A 21,021-nucleotide genomic window follows, 5' to 3' on the forward strand; every position below is an offset into this window, starting at 1 on the left:
GGTGGAAGGGGTGGTAAAGGGGGGGTAGGGAGTGGTTGGGGGGGAGGGTGGAAGTGGTAGAGGGGGCTGCGCAGGCGGAAAAGCGAGCGTAAGCAAGCATTTGATGCTTGTTTTGATTAATGAACGAACACCACTTTTTTGGAAAACATATTGCTTTGTGGTTCCTGTATGCCCCCAAAATGATGCAGCACTTATGAGATTCGCGCGACGGACGACATTAAAATCCTTCGGTCAAAAAGTAACGGCTTTTTGATAGTCTCGAAGGTTTGTAACTGTCACTTATTTCTCATGTATCGCTGCCGCTAACATTTGCGTGGGGGTCTGTCAGTAGTAATAAATTGAAAAACAGAGATTTGAATGAACATGTCAATGGAAATAATATCAAAGACCTGACTGGGGTGTTTTGGTTGGGTCTTATTTTGTGCTGCAGAACTATCTATCCGGTTCCTAGGGCGTAAAAATCAAGTTCTTCATTGACATTTGGAGGGCTTGATGTCGTATTCTTCTAATATGAGATGAGATGAACGGAGTGATAGATTGGAGATAGGAGATTTGATCCACACTTCCTTCGTGAAATTTATGTTTTTCCCATTTTTATCATTCTAGTTCCCCGAGTTTCATATTGGAAATATGATAGAAAGAGAGATAGAGCGAGAGAGATAGAGCGAGGAAATGGAATGATCCTATCTATATGTTGGAAGTAAAAGCGTCTTTGGCATTGGTATGAGCCGGGACAGTAGAAAAGGAGCAAATAAAAGGGGAAAATATAATAACGAAAAGGGGGAAACAATAAGGATGAATTAGGGGAAAACAGTTAAGGAAATTAAGTAAAGTGTATGTTAAGGGGTTGTAATGAACGGATTGGAAGACAATAGTAAATTGAAGCTGAGCATCGATTGTAAGGCAATATTGGGATATCCCTGCGAACAAAGGAAAAAAGAACTGAAACCTATCACCGCGACTAGAGCGATAAAAATTGCGTCCTAAACACAAGCAATCAATCTGCAATTCAAAATTGTCCCTATAACCCGTGTGGAGGATCGAACTTGAGACAATTTGAGAGAAAAAAGGGGGGAGGGGAGTGTTTCAAACGCCGTTTATGTCCCAAAGAAGCAAAAAGCCCTAACTAATTTCTTTTCAATCAAACCTCAAGTCCCTTTCGATCAGCAAAATAAACACTATATTCAGAAGAGAGGAGACATTATCTACCTAACTAACCAACTTACCTAATTAGATAACTAAACAACTAGCTATAGCATCTCCTGCTCATCCAGCCAATGCGCCCGCCTAATCCCACAACCCATATACATGGTATTACTCCGCTGCTCGAACGCGCCGTACTGATTCTCCATCGGCTGCAGTAGCGACTCTGCCTCTGACACACCTTGTCCGTGTCCCTGCTGCTGACCCTGCTGGTCGTGATGACCCCACCAATCATGCCCTTTGTACACCGGGTCAACGGCCGGTTTGTACGACGAGAGTGCCGGTGTCCCAGCAGCAGCAGCACCGGCAGCAGCACCAGCAACAGAAAATTGCGATGCCATCGCGAACGCCTGTTCGCACGCATCCCTGGCGGCTGATGCGTTATATTCGCGCTGTGCGAGGGCCTCGTAGCCAGACATAACGTATGGTTCTGCGTGTTCATGTTGGTTGTGATCGACTCCGGTTGCACTCCGCGTATCTCGATCCATACTATCCACGTCGGTGGCCATGGCGTCCTGGGAAGAAAAGTGCATGTTAGACGGCAGGGACGAAGTTGACATTTGACTCCCTTTGCCAGCACTCGGCCGTGAAATCTGCCATAGTTCGATCAGGCGCGACTTCTGGTCCACGTCTGCTTGCGTGAAGAGGGTCAGCTGAGATGGGAAGAGGGCGGTGGGTCCACGTTGTGTTGGAATAGCATTTCTTCTGCTGAGGATTCCTGCCTGCTGCATCGCGTGCAGGGGTGGCGGAAAAGCGTCGTTGACCATGCTCCCGTGCCGGGGAGCTGGTGGGCGGGAGTGATGGTAGTGCTTGAGATATGCTGTAGGGCTATTTGGGCGGGGAATGGAGGTGGAGGGGGTAGAAGGGGGTGAGGGGGACATATCAGGGGTCGGGGGTATAACTGCAGGTACCATTGATTGAGGAGGGCTTGCGGTGTTTTGATTTGGGTTGGAGATACCCGCCACACTCATCTGCCGGGCAAAGAGGATGGCTAGGTCGTCTTGCATTTTGGAATCGCCCTCCGCAGCGGATAGGCCACACTGCAGGGAAACAAGTTAGTGGGGGGGGAAAGGGGGGCCGATTAGGGAGTATCTGGCTTCTCGAGGAAAGAAAGAAGGAAAATGAAAATGAGAAGAAAGACATTGTAAAAAGAGGTGAAAAAGATTACCTGACGGCAGTAGGGGTTTTCAGCGAAGGCAGCCAGGGAATTTGAGATCTCGGAATCGTGACCGCAGTAAGTACAGTGATGAAGCACTGAAGAAGACATAGTTTCTATTCTGCCTGAGGTGCCCCTTTTGTTCTTTTGTTCTTCCAGAGTAAATAAAGGGGAGGTATCTAAGAGATGAGAAAAAACGATTTCTCTCCCTTCTTTTTCAAGAGGGGGGCGGAAGGGATGGAATATGGAGGGATGGAAGGATGGAGATAGAGAAGATGACTGGTAGCGAAGTAGAAATCTGTATCTTGTATCTTGTATCTTGTTTCTTTTTGAGACTATGATAACACCTAAGCTAGCTAATTATCGTAGTTATATCTAAACTGGCGGGATTCCACCGAGTCCTTGATGTCCAGCGGTTAGAGAGAGATTGTGGCGGCTAGAATCCAGGAGAGGAGGGCGTTCAGACGACAATCCAGGGAAGTCCAGTCCAGAGGGTCCGGGCTAGGCAGCTGAGATATCAAGAGAAAAATGGAATAGAAAGCGAGGGATAATGTCAGGATTAGATGTGGTGATTTTGAAGAACGAATAAAATAGAGGTGTGGTTGAAGGTTGAGGTTGAGGTTGAGGTTGAGGTTGAGGTTGAGAGAAGTCAACAACAAACATCTGAGAAATAACAAATGAGGGGCAGATGGAAATTGAAGAAAATGCTGCAAGATTCAACGGTGGCGCTGCTAGGTGACGTGGTTGGGCAGCGAGTTTATTGGATGCGACTCTGACTTCAAAAAGGTTACCTATATTTATCCTGCCAGGAACTTGGAACTGTGTGTTATATATATATATATATATATATAAATACATATATAAAATATACATATATGAACCCTATGTCCTTCTCTCCCTCTATCTCCGTCCCATGAGGTCTCAAGGAAGAACTCCGATTTACTCTGTATATTTCTCTATTAATCCCCCCCGGCAATACCCACTGCCAGCCGGGCCAAGAGATAGTTATTGATAAATTGGCCACAGGAAAGCCGAGGATTGTGCACACTTTCAACCACCTTGACAGATTACTCCGTTAAGAGTAGCTTGCCGACAGTGCGAGTGCGAAAACCCGTATGGATTTAATAATACCCTTCTAGTGCCTTATGGCCTCGCTTTGCCTGCGCTGCAATGTCCGGGTCTTGGAAGGGGATGCTCAACTAGACGGCGTTTAGTTCAGCAGATGGGCGTGGTTGTTGTCGAGAGAAAGGCCATGATGATAACTAACTAATCATAACGCAATCTTTTTTTTTCTTCCTCTCCTGTTCCCTTTTCCTTTGCTCCGACTCGAGACTTGAAACTTCTTCCCAGATTCTTCAACACTCAGCTTCAGCAAGACTTCAAGATAATCTGCTGACTCACGCAATAATCCCCCTCCTGGAATAGTTACTCTCCTGGGAAAACCTGTAGAAAACATACGCTCTTGATTGAGACTGCTGCAACTTTGGTTGAAATGACCAGCACCCGCCCTAGTCACTGGTCCCTCGAAAGGGAATTCGATAGTATCCATGGAGGGCGAAATCGCTTTGACATATTTATGGTATCGAGAGCATACTGTTAGACTTGTCTGGTGGAATCTCATGAAAATGTGTGAATGGTGGCAGTCCAACTCGTCGTATCCTGGTAAAGGGAGGATGCTGTAAACGTAGGCTTGATACAACAATCTAGAACCGGCTGCCGATTGGATTTGAATCAGGGTAACTATCGCTCTCACTAGGATCTTTGGTTAGCTCCAACAATAGGGATTTCTCCTCGAGCAGATCATGAATTGTCATGGATCTTGATCTGATCGATCTGATTTATCTCAGCAAGCTCAGACGCTTCTCCAGATATCTATCCATTGCTGTTTTAACACTGGATTGATGATTATGTCATGAGCTAATCTCAAATAAGCAATAAGCTAACCCAAATAGTAAAATCAGGTCATGTGAGTGATGATATCTTGCAAAGCGTCTGAGAAGAAACGGTTCCTGATTGTTAGCAACACGGGAAGGATTTGCGTAATAGAAAGTCAAAGTTAAAGAATCTGAAAAATCCTTGTAAATCTCAGGAATCTCCATTGAAGATGGAACCATTTCTTCTCAGACCCTCTGGCGAGGATTGCTCTGAGCACATGACTTGTATCAAAAGTAGGTTAGTGTCATGCCGGATTAGTCTGCAACCTGTTCAAACTGTAGGATAGTTGAAGGTTGTATTGATAGATCTATCTACAGGAACATAATATAGTGGTGGGTCACGTGATCTAGTGGGATCGCTAACCGCAACAGCCGTAAGGGCCAACACCCCCCCTCAAGATAACAAGAATCACATATAAAAAAAAAAACACTCAAATCACCAAGATAGTCTGTCAAAATCAAATACAAATGTAAAATTAAACATTCTCAACTTTTATACCTATAAGACCTAGTAAAATCATGAATTATGTAAATATCATATTGTCTAGAGATTTAGTGAGTTCATTTACTATTATCTAAGCAGTGAGAATATATTCTAAATCAATGATTCTCTGATTCAACTGTCAATGTGAAAAATGAAAATATATGTCAATATACTTACTTCAGACTGTAATGACTGTTATCTTTGTGAGATCTATGATACTTTTATTATCAGTGAGAATTTATATCAGAGATGTAGTAATAAAGCTGAGCTCAATCATGAGATTCTGAATTCATATTACTTTGTAAACTATCTCACTAAGAGTCATATATTCAGTCTCATTGAAACTTAGAGATATACAAGATTGCTTCACTGAATACTATGAAATCAGACTATCTGTGAGCTTAAAAATGTAGCTGAATATTGATTTTCTATTATCATTTAAGAGACTGACTCAATCAGAATCTGAGTAGCTGAAGAGTAGGTAGAAATCATCAGAGAAATCAGAGATAACAGAGAGATCAGTAGAAACAGTAGAAACAGTAGAAATAAAAGAAATAGAAGAAACAGATCTCTTATACAAGCTGCATTCATAGAAAATGCTCAGATTCATGATCTCTTTCAAATAATATATAATATATAATAGAGTCTTTCAATATTGAGATATTGAATCAACATTTCATTGAGTGAGTAGTAAGACAGTGTAAGTGATATCAGAACATGTTTTAACTGCAAGATATTATAAGTAACTTATATTATGTTAATATCACTGAATTGTGAAATCAGTCTCTTTCTCAGATATAGAGAAATTATTAATACAGAATTCATTCTTCATTGATATTCTAGCAACAGCTGTATTATCAAGATAGAAATCTTCAATAAGACATTTGATATATTAATAATATATTAAATTAATTCTCTTATTCAAATAATTAATCTTCATACTTAAATACTTAATTGACTGATGTAGATTCTTGATTTTCAATTTCTCACTGAGTATACTCACTAGTCAATCAGCATTCTCAGAAGCTTCAGATATGATGTTAAGATTATCAATATAGATTATTATATAGAGATAATATCTAAATGTATAATATCAGAGTACTGAATCATGAGTACTGACTGTAAATTCAAGATCACTTAACAGAGCTATTAAGTAATTATATCAGATCTTCACTACAGAGTTCAGGCTGTATAGACTACTTTCAATCATGCAGACAAGTGTTTTCAGTGAATCTGTCTCAAATTCAGTGAATTGTCTCATATAGATCTTCTTAGTGAGATGCTTATAAAGATATACTATTACTATATTCATCTGACAGAGTATTCAACTGTGTAGTACTGCTATTATAAAAAGAATACAATTAGTAGTATCAGTGATAACTGAAGTATAGATCTCTTCTCTAGAACTCTTCTTAAGTTAGTTATCACAAATCACTTAATATGATTTTCTAAGAATATTATCAAAATCAGTATTTGAGTTCATAGGTCTATCTTTCTCAAGAAACACTTAACAGTCTGAAGTAATTAGTTCATTTCTCAGAATATCAGATCTAGAAATTAAACTTCATGTATTGTGTCTCTTCAGGTTAGTAATCTTGTGTTATATAAACTTCTTTCAATAATCTTCTACTCTCTCTGATCAAGATGTGACATTCTTGTAGAACTTTGAAAGATTATCTGTAATAAGACTCAGAGTGTAAGTAGCTAGTGATTTCACAGACTGTAATCATATGAAATTTAAATCATTAATATCAGAAGCATCTTCATCATCAATCAGATGAATATCAGGTTTCAGTTTCAGTTTCAGTTCACTGACATTATTAATAAGTGTCACAGATGTGATAACTGGTTTTTCAGTAATCAGAAATCTCACATCACTACTGATAATAATCTTGTCAGATTCAGAATGTCATAGATGATATATCAATGTACTACTGAATTCAATGATATAATAGAAATCAGCATGTGAAGAAAGCTTATTCACAGACTGCTGAGATTTATACAAGTGAATAAAAACCTCTGCACTTAATCAGTGAAAATGCCTTACATTCAGTGAGATATTCATAAGTGTATATTAAGAAATCTTATATGAACTTGAAATCACAGAGATTTCTATAGTAGAGGATCAAAATTTCAAGTTGTAAAGAATCATAGATGTGAAAGTATTATTGATTATTGTAATCACTGTCTCTAGATCATCTGTTCAGAACTTCTTAGAAAGATTATCTTTTAAAAGAGCAGCTCTAACTCATCTCATGATAGTACAGATTTCACATTCAGAAACATCATTCTGATGTGATGAATATGATATCATTGATTCTTATTTGATATCATATGAATTCATAACTGTGTGCATACATGTGAATCAGAAAACATCATTAATATCAGTTCATAGAAAAGCAGAGACTGTATACTCAAGATTACTCATGAATCTGAGTCACAACTCAAAGTATTGAACAGCCTCATTCTTGAACTTTAAAAAATACACTCAATGATAGCAGATTGCATCACAGATAATAAGCATTCAGTATTTCATTCTCTGACAGAACTCTAAGATGTGATCAGAGAGATCTTTCAATGTATATTCATCATCTGTAAGGTTAATATAAACCTTCTCAATGAGTTGAATAGATCTAGATATCAGTGTTTTTAAATAATCTCACATCATATCAGTCTTGACACATTTCTTGTAAAAGAACTTAGTCTTAGAATCTTTAATTGTGACTTCAGTATGAGAATTCTTGATCATAGCAATTATAGCATCAGTATAAATGTGACTGAGATTATAATATCAATTCAAAAGAGTCTTTGATATCTTTGATATCTGTGTTTTCACATTCACAGAATCAATATTATTAACAGTAGTAGCAGCAGTCACAGAAAGATCAACTTTTTGATCAAAATCATACTTATAAGATATCATTGCAATGTACTTGACTGCTCTGTTCAGATGATTGAGATTCTCATTGAACTTCTGCTTATCAATCTTATATATGTTGTTCTGAGCAGTTTAAACTGCATGAAAAATAACATCATTCAGGGCTCTGCAAATGAAAAATGAGAGAATAGTGAAAGATAATATAAATCAGAATCCCTGATCTTCAAGCTTTATAAATGAGAGCAGATTAACTGTAATATTAGAAATATAGTGAATATTCTGCAAGTTAACATCATCACTCTCAATCTTTAAGATGACAGTCTCAATCTTCTTAACAAACTCAGTTCTCTCAGTCACAGAATCAATAGAGATATTATCATTAAAAGATTTGATATTTGAAAAAGAATAAAGCTCATCTGTTATATTCAGGCTTGCACATGTATTTAAATATCAAGATCTAGAGAATGATTTTTCAGTGACTGTGAAAGAGAAATAGAACTCAATCTTTGTAATTACTGCATTTACTACTGATTGAGAACTTATTAAGTTATTCTTCTTCTCTTTCTTCTTATCATTCTTCTTGTCATTCTTCTTTTTCTTTTTATCAGAATGTAAGATGAAACATCTGTTAACAGTATATTCATATCTTCTACAGTGAGTGCACTTTCATACAGATGTGCTTTTATTCTTATCTTTGTTTTTATCTTTGTTCTTGTCCTTCTTCACAGTCATAGAATTGACCTGAGACTGCTTTTTCTACTCAGTGATAATCTTCTTGAATATATAATTGATCAGTTACTTCATTAAATCATCAATATCAATATTAATAATGAGTCTCTGATCAGTGAAGAAAAACTCATTCAAATATATCTTAATAAACAGTCTTTGATAATCTTGTAGATTGTTGAGAAAAAGATCATGATATATATTCTCAGTGCTCTGACAGAGCTCTTTATAACAGATAATAAGATAGCAGAAATGTCTCTGAAAAGTAAGATAATCATTCTTCTTAACTTGTAATTTTATCAATTTCTTGAAGACATTAACTCATTCTTCTGTCAGTGATATTATATATTCAATGTTGATCTTGTCTCACAGAGCTGCAGCATTATCAGCTTTCAAGGTTTCAATAGTGATTTGAACATTTTCAATAAGACTTGATAGCATACATCTATATAGAGACTTAGAACAGATTCTTCACTTCTCAGAGTTAATATGATATGTAAAAGAGAATTCTCATTGAGTTTTCAATAGAATATCAGTTTCATCAATAACTTCTGCATCAGTCAATATATCAACACATCAGGCTTTATAATTAGAGTTATCAAATGTGATCACTGATTTGATGTCTAGTATATATTTGACTTTCTTCTGATATTTCTGCAACTCATCTCTTATAGTGTCTCTTTATGCAGATATAGTAAGATGTTAAGTTGTTTCAGCTGCAGTCATCTGATTCTATAGTATTATCTGCATAAGATTCATAAGATTGTCTGCAGTGCAATAGATAGATTGATTCAGATCATCATTAAAAGTCAGTATTTCAGAGATGAGAAATAGTGAAGAATTCAAAGAATTAAAATGAATAGATTCTGCAGATGAATGTTGACTCTGCTTTTCTTTATTCTGAAGTTTCTTCATTATCTTATCATCAAATTTCATACTCTGGTGAAAACTGACCTCAGTCTTATCTTACAAGTCAGAAGCCTTCTTATAATAAGTAATCATTCTATTAATAAGTTATCTAGTGAAGTGTGTGATTCTGAGTCTTAAGCTGAACTCTGAAGTAACAGATATATCACTTATATCAAGATAACTCTGCTTCTTCTAGATATGTAAAAAAAAAAAAAGAGATAAAAAGTAATATTCTTCATAATGAAGAATACACTTTCTTAAAAAAAATAAAGTATATGAATTCACTGACTGATAAATTCAGAGAAAATGAAATATCTTTAATAAAGAGTAAGAGTCTTTTCAAAAAAGATGAACTATTTATGTTAAAAATGTTAATTCAACATTCTAAAAAGAAAAACATGTCATTCAGACTATAATCTGTAGAATAGTTAAAGATTGTATTGATAGATCTATCTACAGGAATATAATATAGTGGTGGGTCACGTGATCTAGTGGGATCGCTAACCGCAACGGCCGTAAGAGTTAATACAAACTCTTGAAGAATAATATTGTTGTATTGTATTATAATCTAACTACGCGAGTTACACTAAATGAATAGATTGAGATGGCACGTGACTAGAGTAGGTGTAGTAATCATCAACACTCTTTCTTTGTAACGTGGCGGAACTGAAGCGGTGACTAGTCAGTGGTATCACATAGAGATAGTTGTTTGAGAAGCTGTATGAGTGAGCTTGACTATCTTGCTTGAATAGCAAGCTTGTAGACTACAGGGTTATTGTGAGAATATCATAGATATGATACTTAGTATACTAAGAAAATTATATAAGACATGCAGTAACTCTTGTATATATTTCAGTAGAAGAAAAATAAATTACTGACTTCTTTAATGAGAAGTCAGTATCTAGCTATTCTATATAGATAATGAGTGAATACTCTTCTCTTATTTTATAAGTGAGAATAGCTGAAGTGATATCTCAGCAGTATCTTATTACTAAGAAAGAGTAATCTACTGATCTTATATAAAAGTAAGATTCTTATATTTATTAATTGAATCTTTCTATGATATATCTGAATGATGTTATAGAGTGATTGAAAACTGATTCAGATAGAATGAAATCATCTGTATGAAAGTAATGAGCTGTGTGAAACTGTAATAGAGTCTTGATACAGTCAGAAGTATGATAATACTCTTCTCTTTAAAAGCATAGTCTCTATGTTCTCAAGATTACTGAATTAGAAATTATCTTTATTATATAGTAACAGTTATCAACTGATTGACAGTGTATATACTGTATAAAGAAATAAATGAGTTATTCTGCTGACTGTGTAGATCTTTCTTTTCTCATCTTTATTCAAATTAAATATGTGATAAGTGAGTTTCTTATATATTGATTTAAAATATGAAAAATATAGTTAATAAGTGACTTACAGATCTCTTAATATATTCTATTCTATATATGAAATTCTCTGCAAAAGTGATGTATTTTAGAGACAAAGTTAACAGTAGTAATAGAATTTTTTTGAAAAGATTCTCTTTCTCTGTGATATATTTTTCTCTCTCTTTCTTCATCTGTAATAGTGAGTGTATGAGAGTATCATTCTTGAGAGATAATAAGAGACTTATTCTGATGTTTTCTAGTGAATAATAAATGTCTTTGTAGTGCAGCTGCAGCCTCTGTGACTGTTAAGAAAGCCAGATTAAAGATAACAGTGTTAATAAGCTGTGAGAGCACTGTTCTCATTATTACATCTTCTTCTACTTCTCTTACAGCTGTGGTGATAGTTACTATATCTTGCAGTAAGATATTATCTCTTCTGTCAGTTAATGTATCTGTGTTCAGTCTGTTCTCTACTCTCTCTACTGCTATTATAATGTCACTTTCTTCTTTATTCAATATAATGATGTATGACTCTGTGTAATCATTTGAAGAGAAACTCAGAGAGAGCTTGATTCTGAGAACAGTGACTCTGAGAAGCTTAATCTGTAGTTTCTCTTTTATATATCTAAGCTCTGCTCAGAATGCTGCTGAGTTGAGTCTGCAGAGTCTTACAGTTTCTTTATCTTCTTTCTGTGAGAAGGCTTCAGTGCAGTCTCTGACTGATACTACTACTTATTTATACTGCACTAAACAGCTGAAGAAAGAGAGAATTTTATATATCTGCTTCTTCTCTTACTCTCATTATTTCTATTATATCTGTAACAATAACTTCTATCTCTCTATAAGTATTACTTCACAGAAAGATATTATATTAACTCTGACAAGAAGTCTAGATACTTAAGCAGTACAGAGTGAGAGTCTTGAAGCTTTAAGTATTAATGAATTTTATTAAGACTGAGAAGATTTCTCTTACTTATCTGTAAAAGAAGATGAAAGTATAAGTCTCTGAGATGAAAAAACATCTCAGAATAACTGATCTTAAAAAGAGATTAGTCAGCACTGTTATTGAAAGTATTATAAAGATTAATTACTAATTGAAGAGAATCTTACTTCAGTTAAAGTAGATAACTGAAATACTTTGTAAGTTAATAAGTTAATACTTTCAGTATCTTTTATACTTTTCTACAGTATGCTTCTCTGCAGTACTGCAGTGTTAACTTCTTAGTAAATAAAAATACTGATACTGAAGACTTCAATGATGAAGAATAAGTTTAATGAGAATGTAATTATTGATGAGTAAGCTCTGATCTCTCTTTTTACTTTTTTAACAGACTGTGATCTCATTAAAATAGCAGCAGCTTACAGATTAATAATATTAATCTTTTTATTAATTTTAAATATCTCTTTTCTTTTAACTGCTTCAGAAATGTTACACTTATATAGTCTCATTAAACTCTTAAAAAACTCTTTGAGAGAAAATAGAAGAAGAGTACTACAGAGTTTATAAGATACTAACTCATCATTATAAGATTATCTCTAAAAAACTCTTTGAGAAAAATGAGAAGTCTTTAAGTAGTATTTCTTATTCAATATCTCTGATATATAATGAGATAATCTCTACTAACTGTCTTATAGATTGCAATCTCTTTCTCAGTATTTTTCAAATGCTTAAGTGATTCTCATGAATTCTCTGATAATAAATAATCTTCTTATTTAACAAGATATTGAAGCTTGCTGTAATATGTTTACTTATTCAATATTTTCTTCATAAGATATTTGATATTACTCTCTATCTCAATGTTATTCAGTTAAGATAACTTTATCTCAGAGCATTACTTATAGAGCTCTAAATAGAAAATATGAAAAATAGAATGAATTAATTTCAATTCTGTGAGTAATTTTAACTTATATATCTGCTTACTTATCACTCTTATTACTGAGAAAGATTCTAGTCACTACTCACTGAGCTTCTTATATAATCTTATTATCTTGATATTCTTTGCTGAAAGTAGTACTTAATCTTCTATTAAGAACTTCATCAGAAGATGTTTTCAATTATAGTATTTTATCTACTACTTCTAAGTGTGATGAATACTTTTCACTGTCTTCTTATAAATTTTGTTTAAAAGTTTCAATCTCACTTTTACTTCTGATACTGAGAGATACTCTGTTCTCTGTATCTATCTGATATTCTGACTATATATTTCTTTCTTTGAAATGTCATCTGTGATGTCACTGAGTAATGAAGAATTATATTTATAATAAGTATAGAAAGAAGATATCTTTAAGATTGCATTCTTTACATTGTTATATATAAATTTAATAATTAGAAGATGTTTAAGTTAATCATTCTGATAATATAAATAGAATGCTTGAAGATACTGTTCTAGTATCTGATTCTGATATTCAGTTTGATCATTGATCTGTGAATGAAATGCAGTACTGAGAAGATATCTTATTATAAGATAATAGTAAAAAGCTGATCAGTACTTACTGATAAAGAGAAATTCTTAATCTATTATCAATGATTTCAGAGCACTGTGATCATAAATGATGATATCTAAAAACAGGTCAGTCAATTCAGAGACTTTAATCTTTTTATAAGTAGAAATATATCTGATCATCTTTATAAAGTAATTAATAATGATTAAAATTGAGTTATATTCTTTGACTCTTGTTAACTTCAGTAGATTAACTATGAAATTTATCAATAGATTCTGCTATAAGCTCTTTGAAACAAATAGTGATACTAACTCACTGTATTACTTATACTATAAGATCTTTATTCTTTAACAGATATTATAAGTCTTAATATACTCTTTGACATCTGCTCAGAGCTTGTTTTAAGTGTATTTACATTTTAGAAGCTTCTCAGTCTTCTCTAATCTGAAGTGCTCTATATAAACATTATTATAATGAATTCTCAATAACTTCTGATGCACTGCTCTACTATAAGAGATGAAGACTGAACTATTCAGCAGTAGAAGTTCACATTCTTCTAGTTATCAGTGACTTGATTTCTTAGTAGCACTGTCTCACTCAGAGTCTGTCTCTTTCAAGTTCAAATCAGATTCTTTCTTCTTCAACTTCTGAATTTAAGCTACAGTAGAGATGTCTCTCTTCTGTAACTTATTAATAAATTTTAAAAGTAGTCAGATTAAAAGATTGTAGACTGTTTCATTCTTTATCAATTCAATAATTGTAAGATATGATATGAGAAGCTTATAATCTTCAGTATCAGTTCTCTGTGAGAATCTGAGTTTTCTTTCATCTTCTATACTAAGTCATGCAGCTGTCTCTTCAGCATCATTTTCAAGCTTTAGAGAATCTCAATTCTCTACAGTCAGCTTCTTCTGCAGTGATAATAGAGATTCTTTTATAGAATTCTTCTCTGCATTAATAATATTATAATCAGACTGTCTAGATAATATATTAGTAAGATTAAGCTGATCTGAACAGTATCAGATATAGAAATTATACTCTGAAAGCAGCTCTGCTTATCTGACTTAATATTCTGTCAAGCTCTTTATTATTAAGAAGTAATGCAGATTTACATAATCAGTGAGAACTTACACTAAGTACTTACTACTCTGAAGATAATATTATCAGATCTTAAAGAATTTGATAATTACTAATATCTTCTAATTATGAGTATTATATCTTCTCTGTGTGAGTAATAACTTCTTAAAGAAGAAGATTATTAATCTTTATTCACAGTGTCTTATAGACTCTGTGAAAAAGTCTTCTCTTATAGACAATTCATTGTCTATTTTCTCAGAAGTGATTATTCTCTGATTCTTTCAATGTTGAAAGATCTTCAATATCAACTGTGAAAAGATTTCATAGATCTCATTCTTGAATATATTAGTCTTATACTGACTGAGTAAGTTGAGATTAAAGTGATTCAGTATTATAGCATCTGTGAAAGCTTGTTTCAATTCTGTAAACACCTACACAGTGTCTTATGTGAGAATAAACAGTTTCATTTTTCTATCTTTCACACTTCTCTTTAACAGATCTGTAAGAGGGGCAGTAATCTGTGAATATATATAGATGAATTATCTGTAAAAATTTGTAAATTCTAGAAATATCTGCATCTCACAGTATGTTCACAGTATCAGTCAGTTCTCAATGATGAAGACCTGACTTCTATTCATTGAAATGTCATTTATCTCAATAATATAATCTAAGAAATCAATCTTCTGCATGTAGAATGAGCATTTTTCAGTGTTTACATAGAGTTGATACTGTCTTAAGTGACTTAATACTTCTCAAACATAGATATTGTGTTCTTTCTCTGTTTTTGAGAAGATTAGAATGTTATCTAAGTATACTATATAGAAGACATTGATAAGACTCTGCAGTATCTCATTTATATAGATCTGAAAGATGACTGAAGTATTACAAAGATTAAAAGATAAAACAAGATATTCAAAATTACTGTACTTGATATGAAAAGCTGTTTTTCAAATGTTATCTTTATTAACTCTGATTCTATAATAGATATTCTGTATATCAATCTTTGAGAATATCTTTACTTCAGATAATTGATTGATTATCTTGTTAATTAACAGTAATAAATAGTGATTCTTAACTATCATCTTATTAAGACCTCTGTAGTCTATATATAGATGTAGTCTATTATTCTTCTTAAGTATAAAGAGTATAGACACTTCTGCTGAACTCTTTAATAAACATATTCAGTTCTTTAATTTGTGGTTCGGAAGAACGTACGACCGTCGGATAATAACGCGGCCGCTTCCGAACTACTAGCGTACGCGTACGAATGAAAAGGGGGGCCCTAGCAGTCACTAATTAATTTAGTGTACGAGATTCAATATATAAGAAGCCGGTGTATGCCTGTAATCGTACACTGGCTTAAGCAACCTTTGAATCACATCTGATAGCATGTCTAAAAACTAGTGAGAAGTGCAGGCTTCTTCAGAGTGTGATAATTCCATCTATGAAGTGATTTGTAGTTATCATGCCAGTGTGGTTCTAGAACATCTCAAAAGATAGTGTATGAAGAGTGATGAGTGAAAGAGCATCTGATTGATACTGCTTTGCTTGTTGAGGGAAAACTCCATGCTCAGGTGAATGCCATGTATGAGATGTGAACAGATGAGATGTGAGAAAGGAAATGAGAGTGATGAACCAGATTCAAAGAAGTTCACTCCCTACTCAAAAGAAGGATAAAAGAGAGGGTGATCATTATCAGAGTTGTATGATGATAACAGAGTGATATAGTGATATAATAATATAGTGATATAATGATACAGTGATATAGCAATATAATAATACAGTGATAATGATAGACATCATACAATCAATGAGAAATCACTGAAATGAATATCTTTTCTAGCTGATATAAACAACACTCTTCTCTGCTATCTGAACTGAAAGATATGCAGAACCTCTCAGAGGATTTACTTAAAGCAGTAAGAAAAGCAGCTGAGATCACTGAACTGAAATCAAAGCTCTGTATATGTATGAGAATTCTAAATGAGATTGAGGCCTTGTGTATACAGTGGCAGGCTGAGGTGAAGACTAAACAACAATTGACATTCACTGCAGATCAAGTATTCACTATGAAGAGCTTCACTGATGCAATCATCATCATCAATAAGAATAGAGAAAATCAGATCTTAGACCTGCAGCAGAAGATCAAACATTTATACAGACAGGTGACTACACTGAACCTGGAGATTCTATCATGATTGTTTATAACCTCTTCAGAAGTATACACATCATTGAAGATTGCTGTGCAGGATGAGAATTCAAGCATGAGATATATCAAGCCAGAAGATCTGCTGAAACTATCAAGCTTCAATGACAACTGAAAAAATGATGCTGCAATCAGCTGACTAAGTCAGATATGATCATATTATTGAATTGAATGTGAACTCACAGGCAGGCAGTCAATGAAATTTCAACAAGTCTTAAGATCTGCTGTGTTTCTACATGAAAAAGTGAAGTTATTATGAATGACTGATGAAAAGATGAATCTTGCAGATCTGAAGTGATATTCATTCTCATGAATATGAAATGAGTTTTTCAAGTGAATCTTGTACAACTTTGAGAAAGTGAACATGTGAGATAAGTGTTATGAACACTTCACTGAGTGTAGATAAGTGAGTGATCTTACATTGTACTTCATATACTTCAGCTTATACTATCTCATGTTGAATAAAGAGCTTTCAACATCTTTCTATTTACAGATCTTTATTCATAATCTTACATCTGAGTTGAGAGTGAAATGAAAATACTTAATCTCACAGCTAGACACAGTGAAGAAAGCATATAACATTCTCATTGTACAGGAACAAGTGAGTCAATTGCAATAGAAAATACTGCAATTGAGTATGTCTCAGTGAAGAACAGATAATCAGACTTCTATGACACAAGTTACACATCTGAATGCAATGAATCTAGATCTGAATACCATTACTAAAGCACTGAATCCTCTGAAAAAGAAATCTTCTGAGTGAAAACCTTGATGTTATGAGCATCAAGCTTGTTTCAACTGCAGATGTCAAAATCATGATGTAAAAGATTGCACTCAGTGTGCACAGTTAAAAAACTAGCAGAATCAGTGAGCTCAGAGACACTCACTGATATTCTATGAAAAGCCTTCAAAGTGAAAGAGATGCTCATGTTAGATGACTCTCTGAATTCTGTAAATGCAAAGAAGAAGCAGGCTTCTGACTGAGGTGCAGGTGAGGATGAAGTGAACACTCACCTCAATGCCTTGAGACCTGAAATGTTAATGTATAAGAGGCACTTGAGTAAGAATTGAGAGATGGCTGCAAAAGTGTTAGCAGACACAGAAGCTTATTATTATTATTATTCTTCAATTATAGATGTATACAGTCAGAGACTATAACATCTACCTGAGAACTTTAGTTCTCAGGGTTTTTTCTATGTCTGTAAAGTTAACTATTATACATTCATCAATTTCAGATATGCAAAATCAGAAAATTCCAGCTCAGAATACAAAAACTGTTTACAAATTGCAGTGTTTTAACATCTTTTGATACTTTGAAATCATTTGACAATATCATGACAAAAGAAAAGAGAAAAAGAACACAGTCTCAAAGATAGACACATTAAATAAATAGATAGAAAGAAATTGAAAGAAAAAGATAAAGAAAAAGATAAAGTAAAGAGAGACTATAACAAAACAAATTATTAAAAGAGAGTGTATAGCTGTTTTAACAGACTATATCTGATTTATTTCCTCCTCTTCATACTCAGATAATTCTGAATTTAGCCATTTTCTTGTAGCTGCTTGAGTTTCTGATAGAAAGTCTATTAAGTATTTAATTCCTGTCTCAGTTGAGAATAAGAATCTCATATTTAATTGATTTAGATCATACTTCTCTTTCAATCTGGCTCTGAGACTATTGTATAATGCACAGTGCATTACAATATGCTCAGGATTCTCATTTGTATTGCAGAATGAGCATTCTATTGAGTCAAATCTATCATCAAATCTTTGTATATAAGATTTGAAATAGCCATGTCCTAGTTTCAGCTGTATTATAGATGAGAATATTTTCTTTTTACATTTAATTGAACAAGATTTCCACTTGGGTTTTGTTTCAAATCTTGAATAATGTATACTCTTCTTTTGTTTCTGCCAGCTTTCATTCCACTTGTCTAAACAAGATTCTTTTATTTTTCTCTTTATAAAAGACCAGGACACAATTTTTTGAATAGATCTGCTTAATTCTACACTCTTTTTTACAGCTGAATCAGCCAATTCATTACCATGAATATTCATGTGAGCAGGAACCCAGTGTAGATGAATTATCAGCTTTGATGTTCTTCTCTTTTGAATTTTCAAAACAGAGTTTAAGATCAGTTCAAGATTCATTTGATCATTATGAATCTGACTATTTCTAAGTCTTTTTAAAGCAGCTTGACTATCAGAGAATATCCATGCCTCTTTCAAACAATTTCCTCTTTTATGAGATTTTATTTCAATGAGTTTGAAAGCTTTCACTATTACAAATAGTTCAGCATCAAAGACTTCACATTCAGAGCCTAGATTCCAGAAATCTGAGATAAAATTAATATTATCTTCAGTATAAGCAATGCCTACGCCTAATCTATTCAAGTTCTCATTTTTTGAGCCATCTGAATAAACCAGAATAGAGTCTTTTATATTGATTGTAGAAATTCTCTTCAAATACTGTTCATATTCTTTCTCTTTTGATAGTTCACTTATTTGTAAGTCTATAAGAGATTCAAGCTTTTCTCTCCAGAGAGATAACTTCTCATGATCAACTTTTTCAACATTTAAAGAAGAAAATTGATTTTTAATCAGAGAGCATAGTCTGTACAGTTGAGAAGGCATTTTCTTTGAAGAATTATTTTCATTCCAATCAAGAAATCTATTCCAATCCAGTTCATTTCCAGAGTTAATTGATGGAAATGAAGAAGAGACTCTTTCTCTGATTATATGATTTGAGCTCATCTTTACAACTCTCAGAGCATAGTTCATACAGGCCTTTTCAAATCTAATAGCAGAAGGAGGAATTGAAGCTTCAATTTCCATTGCTTTAATAGGAGATGATTTGAATGCTCTCAGAATTCTTCTCAAGGCTCTGTTTTACAGACTTTGAAAGAGTTCAGTGAAATTCCCTTGATTATTTCATCAAACTTGAACTCCATAATCAGCTACTGATGTGATACAGGCTATATATAACTGTCTCATAGCCTGAAAGAATAGACCTCTCTCTGTATTTGATAGTCTGATTATGTTGTTCAATAGTCTTTCTGCCTTGACAGTTCTTTGTTGAATGTGATATTTAAAATTCAACTTGGAGTTTAACCATACTCCTAACCATTTGACATTTACACTGGGTTTAATCTCTCTATTTAAAAGAGTTAGAGATAGTTCTTTCTCATTGAGTCTAGAAAAGAAATGAATTAACTCAGTTTTATTCATATCAAATTGAATTTGATTGATATCTGCTCTAACAAAGATTTCCTTTACAGCTTCTTCAATTACTTTCAAATTCTCTTTGATAGTTTTTGAGCTGTAGACTAGACCAATATCATCCACATAACTCGGAGATCGCACTATTCTCATATTTCTATTTTTGAATAGATATGCAGTGTATATTGCAAATAAAATGAGTGAGATTGAAGATCCCTGTGATACTTCTATTTTTATCTCAGTCTTGTCTTGTTTCATTCCATCAAAGAAGAGTTGTATAATTCTTTTAGATATAAAACAGTTAACTCATTTTATTAGAGAAAGTGGCAGTTTTAATATCTTCAATGTCTGAATTAACTTTGACTTTGAAACATGATCAAATGCTCCCTTTATATCAATAAAAACTGCAGTTGAGACCAGACCCTCATGCTTTGCTATTTGAATATCATGAACAACTGAGAGAACAGTGTCAATTGCAGAACACTGTTTTCTACCTTTCATTTGTTCACTGAATAAAAGAGAATCATCTATAGAGCTTATAAAAGATAGTTGAGTTACTATTATCTTTTCTAAAACCTTTTCTAAACAGTTCAATAGAGATATTACTCTATATGACTTAGGAATTGAAGTTTTTCTATTAGGTTTTGCAAGAATCACTTCAGTGGCTTCTCTCCAGCATTCAGAATGATATCCATTTTTCAAGAGATTGAAAAAGAGCTCAAAATATTCATTCTTTAAGTAGGAATATGTATTTTGAATAATCAAGTGATTAATTGAATCAGGACCTGCAGCAGTTTTAACAGAACTTGAGAAGATAGCTGACTCTAATTCATCTTGTGTAAGATCAGGCCATTCCCAGTCATTTTCATCAATGTAGTTGAGAAGTGATATATTCTCTTTCTCTGATTCTGAATCTGAGTCTGATGAGTTCTGAAAGAGAATTCTCATGAAAGCTTGACATTTTTCCTCAAAAGAGTTTGCTGTATATAATTCATTCTGAAACTCATATTCTAAGGCTGGAAGTTTTGCTACACTTCTTATTTTAGTATAGTTAAAAGCTTTAAAAATTTCCTTCTCTTGTGCTTCTTCAAGAAATTTATTCCAGCAGTCTGTTTTAGCTCTTTTGATATCTGAAAAATATTCATTTCTGACAGCTTTGAACTCTTCATCAGATATTACATCATTTTTTCAATCTCTTCTAGCAGTAGCTAATTCTTTTCTTTTAGATGAGATATTCTCATTTCATCAAGGTTTTAAATACTCAGAAGATTTTCTTTTTGAAATATTATCTCTAACACTTATTAGAATAATAGATGTAATAAGCTTCACTCTATTCTCAAGCATTTCATTTGAGATATCTTGACCAGAATTTCAATATAGCTCATTCTGTCTTTCAGATTTTAGCAGT

At 33.5% G+C, this 21,021-nt stretch overlaps 2 protein-coding genes across 5 annotated transcripts; one reads left to right on the forward strand and one right to left on the reverse strand.

Annotated features, from left to right (window-relative positions):
- Positions 1–390: 390 nt before the first annotated feature.
- On the reverse strand, positions 391–4,184 carry BDCG_03845. Of its 4 annotated transcripts, none has more exons than XM_045419511.1 (3): positions 3,627–4,184; positions 2,372–3,558; positions 391–2,243 (listed from the first exon to the last, which is right to left on the reverse strand). In XM_045419511.1, the coding sequence occupies exons 2-3, from the start codon at positions 2,468–2,470 to the stop codon at positions 1,251–1,253; spliced, it is 1,092 nt and encodes a 363-aa protein (XP_045275795.1). In that variant the 5' UTR covers positions 2,471–3,558; positions 3,627–4,184; the 3' UTR covers positions 391–1,250. The 4 variants fall into 4 exon arrangements, with proteins under 4 accessions (XP_045275795.1, XP_045280637.1, XP_045280638.1 ...); XM_045419513.1 differs by having other exon boundaries at positions 455–2,243; positions 2,372–3,712; positions 3,818–4,172; XM_045419514.1 differs by having other exon boundaries at positions 455–2,243; positions 2,372–3,701; positions 3,761–3,784.
- An 11,890-nt stretch (positions 4,185–16,074) lies between these two features.
- BDCG_16787 (uncharacterized protein) lies at positions 16,075–16,386 on the forward strand (the record flags this gene model as incomplete). The annotated part of the gene is made up of 1 exon (XM_045425985.1): positions 16,075–16,386. The coding sequence occupies one exon, from the start codon at positions 16,075–16,077 to the stop codon at positions 16,384–16,386; it is 312 nt and encodes a 103-aa protein (XP_045280639.1).
- Between the last annotated feature and the right edge of the window lie 4,635 nt (positions 16,387–21,021).

This window comes from Blastomyces dermatitidis, assembly GCF_000003525.1.
Source record: "Blastomyces dermatitidis ER-3 genomic scaffold supercont1.3, whole genome shotgun sequence".
NCBI classification, from domain to species: domain Eukaryota; kingdom Fungi; phylum Ascomycota; class Eurotiomycetes; order Onygenales; family Ajellomycetaceae; genus Blastomyces; species Blastomyces dermatitidis.

Excerpts from the sequence above, each read along its gene's own strand:
- BDCG_03845 (XM_045419511.1), bottom strand. The coding sequence starts at position 2,470 with ATGTCTTCTTCAGTGCTTCATCACTGTACTTACTGCGGTCACGATTCC. Across the intron at positions 2,244-2,371 it reads AAAACCCCTACTGCCGTCAG|TGTGGCCTATCCGCTGCGGA; the intron begins GTAATCTTTTTC and ends GTTTCCCTGCAG.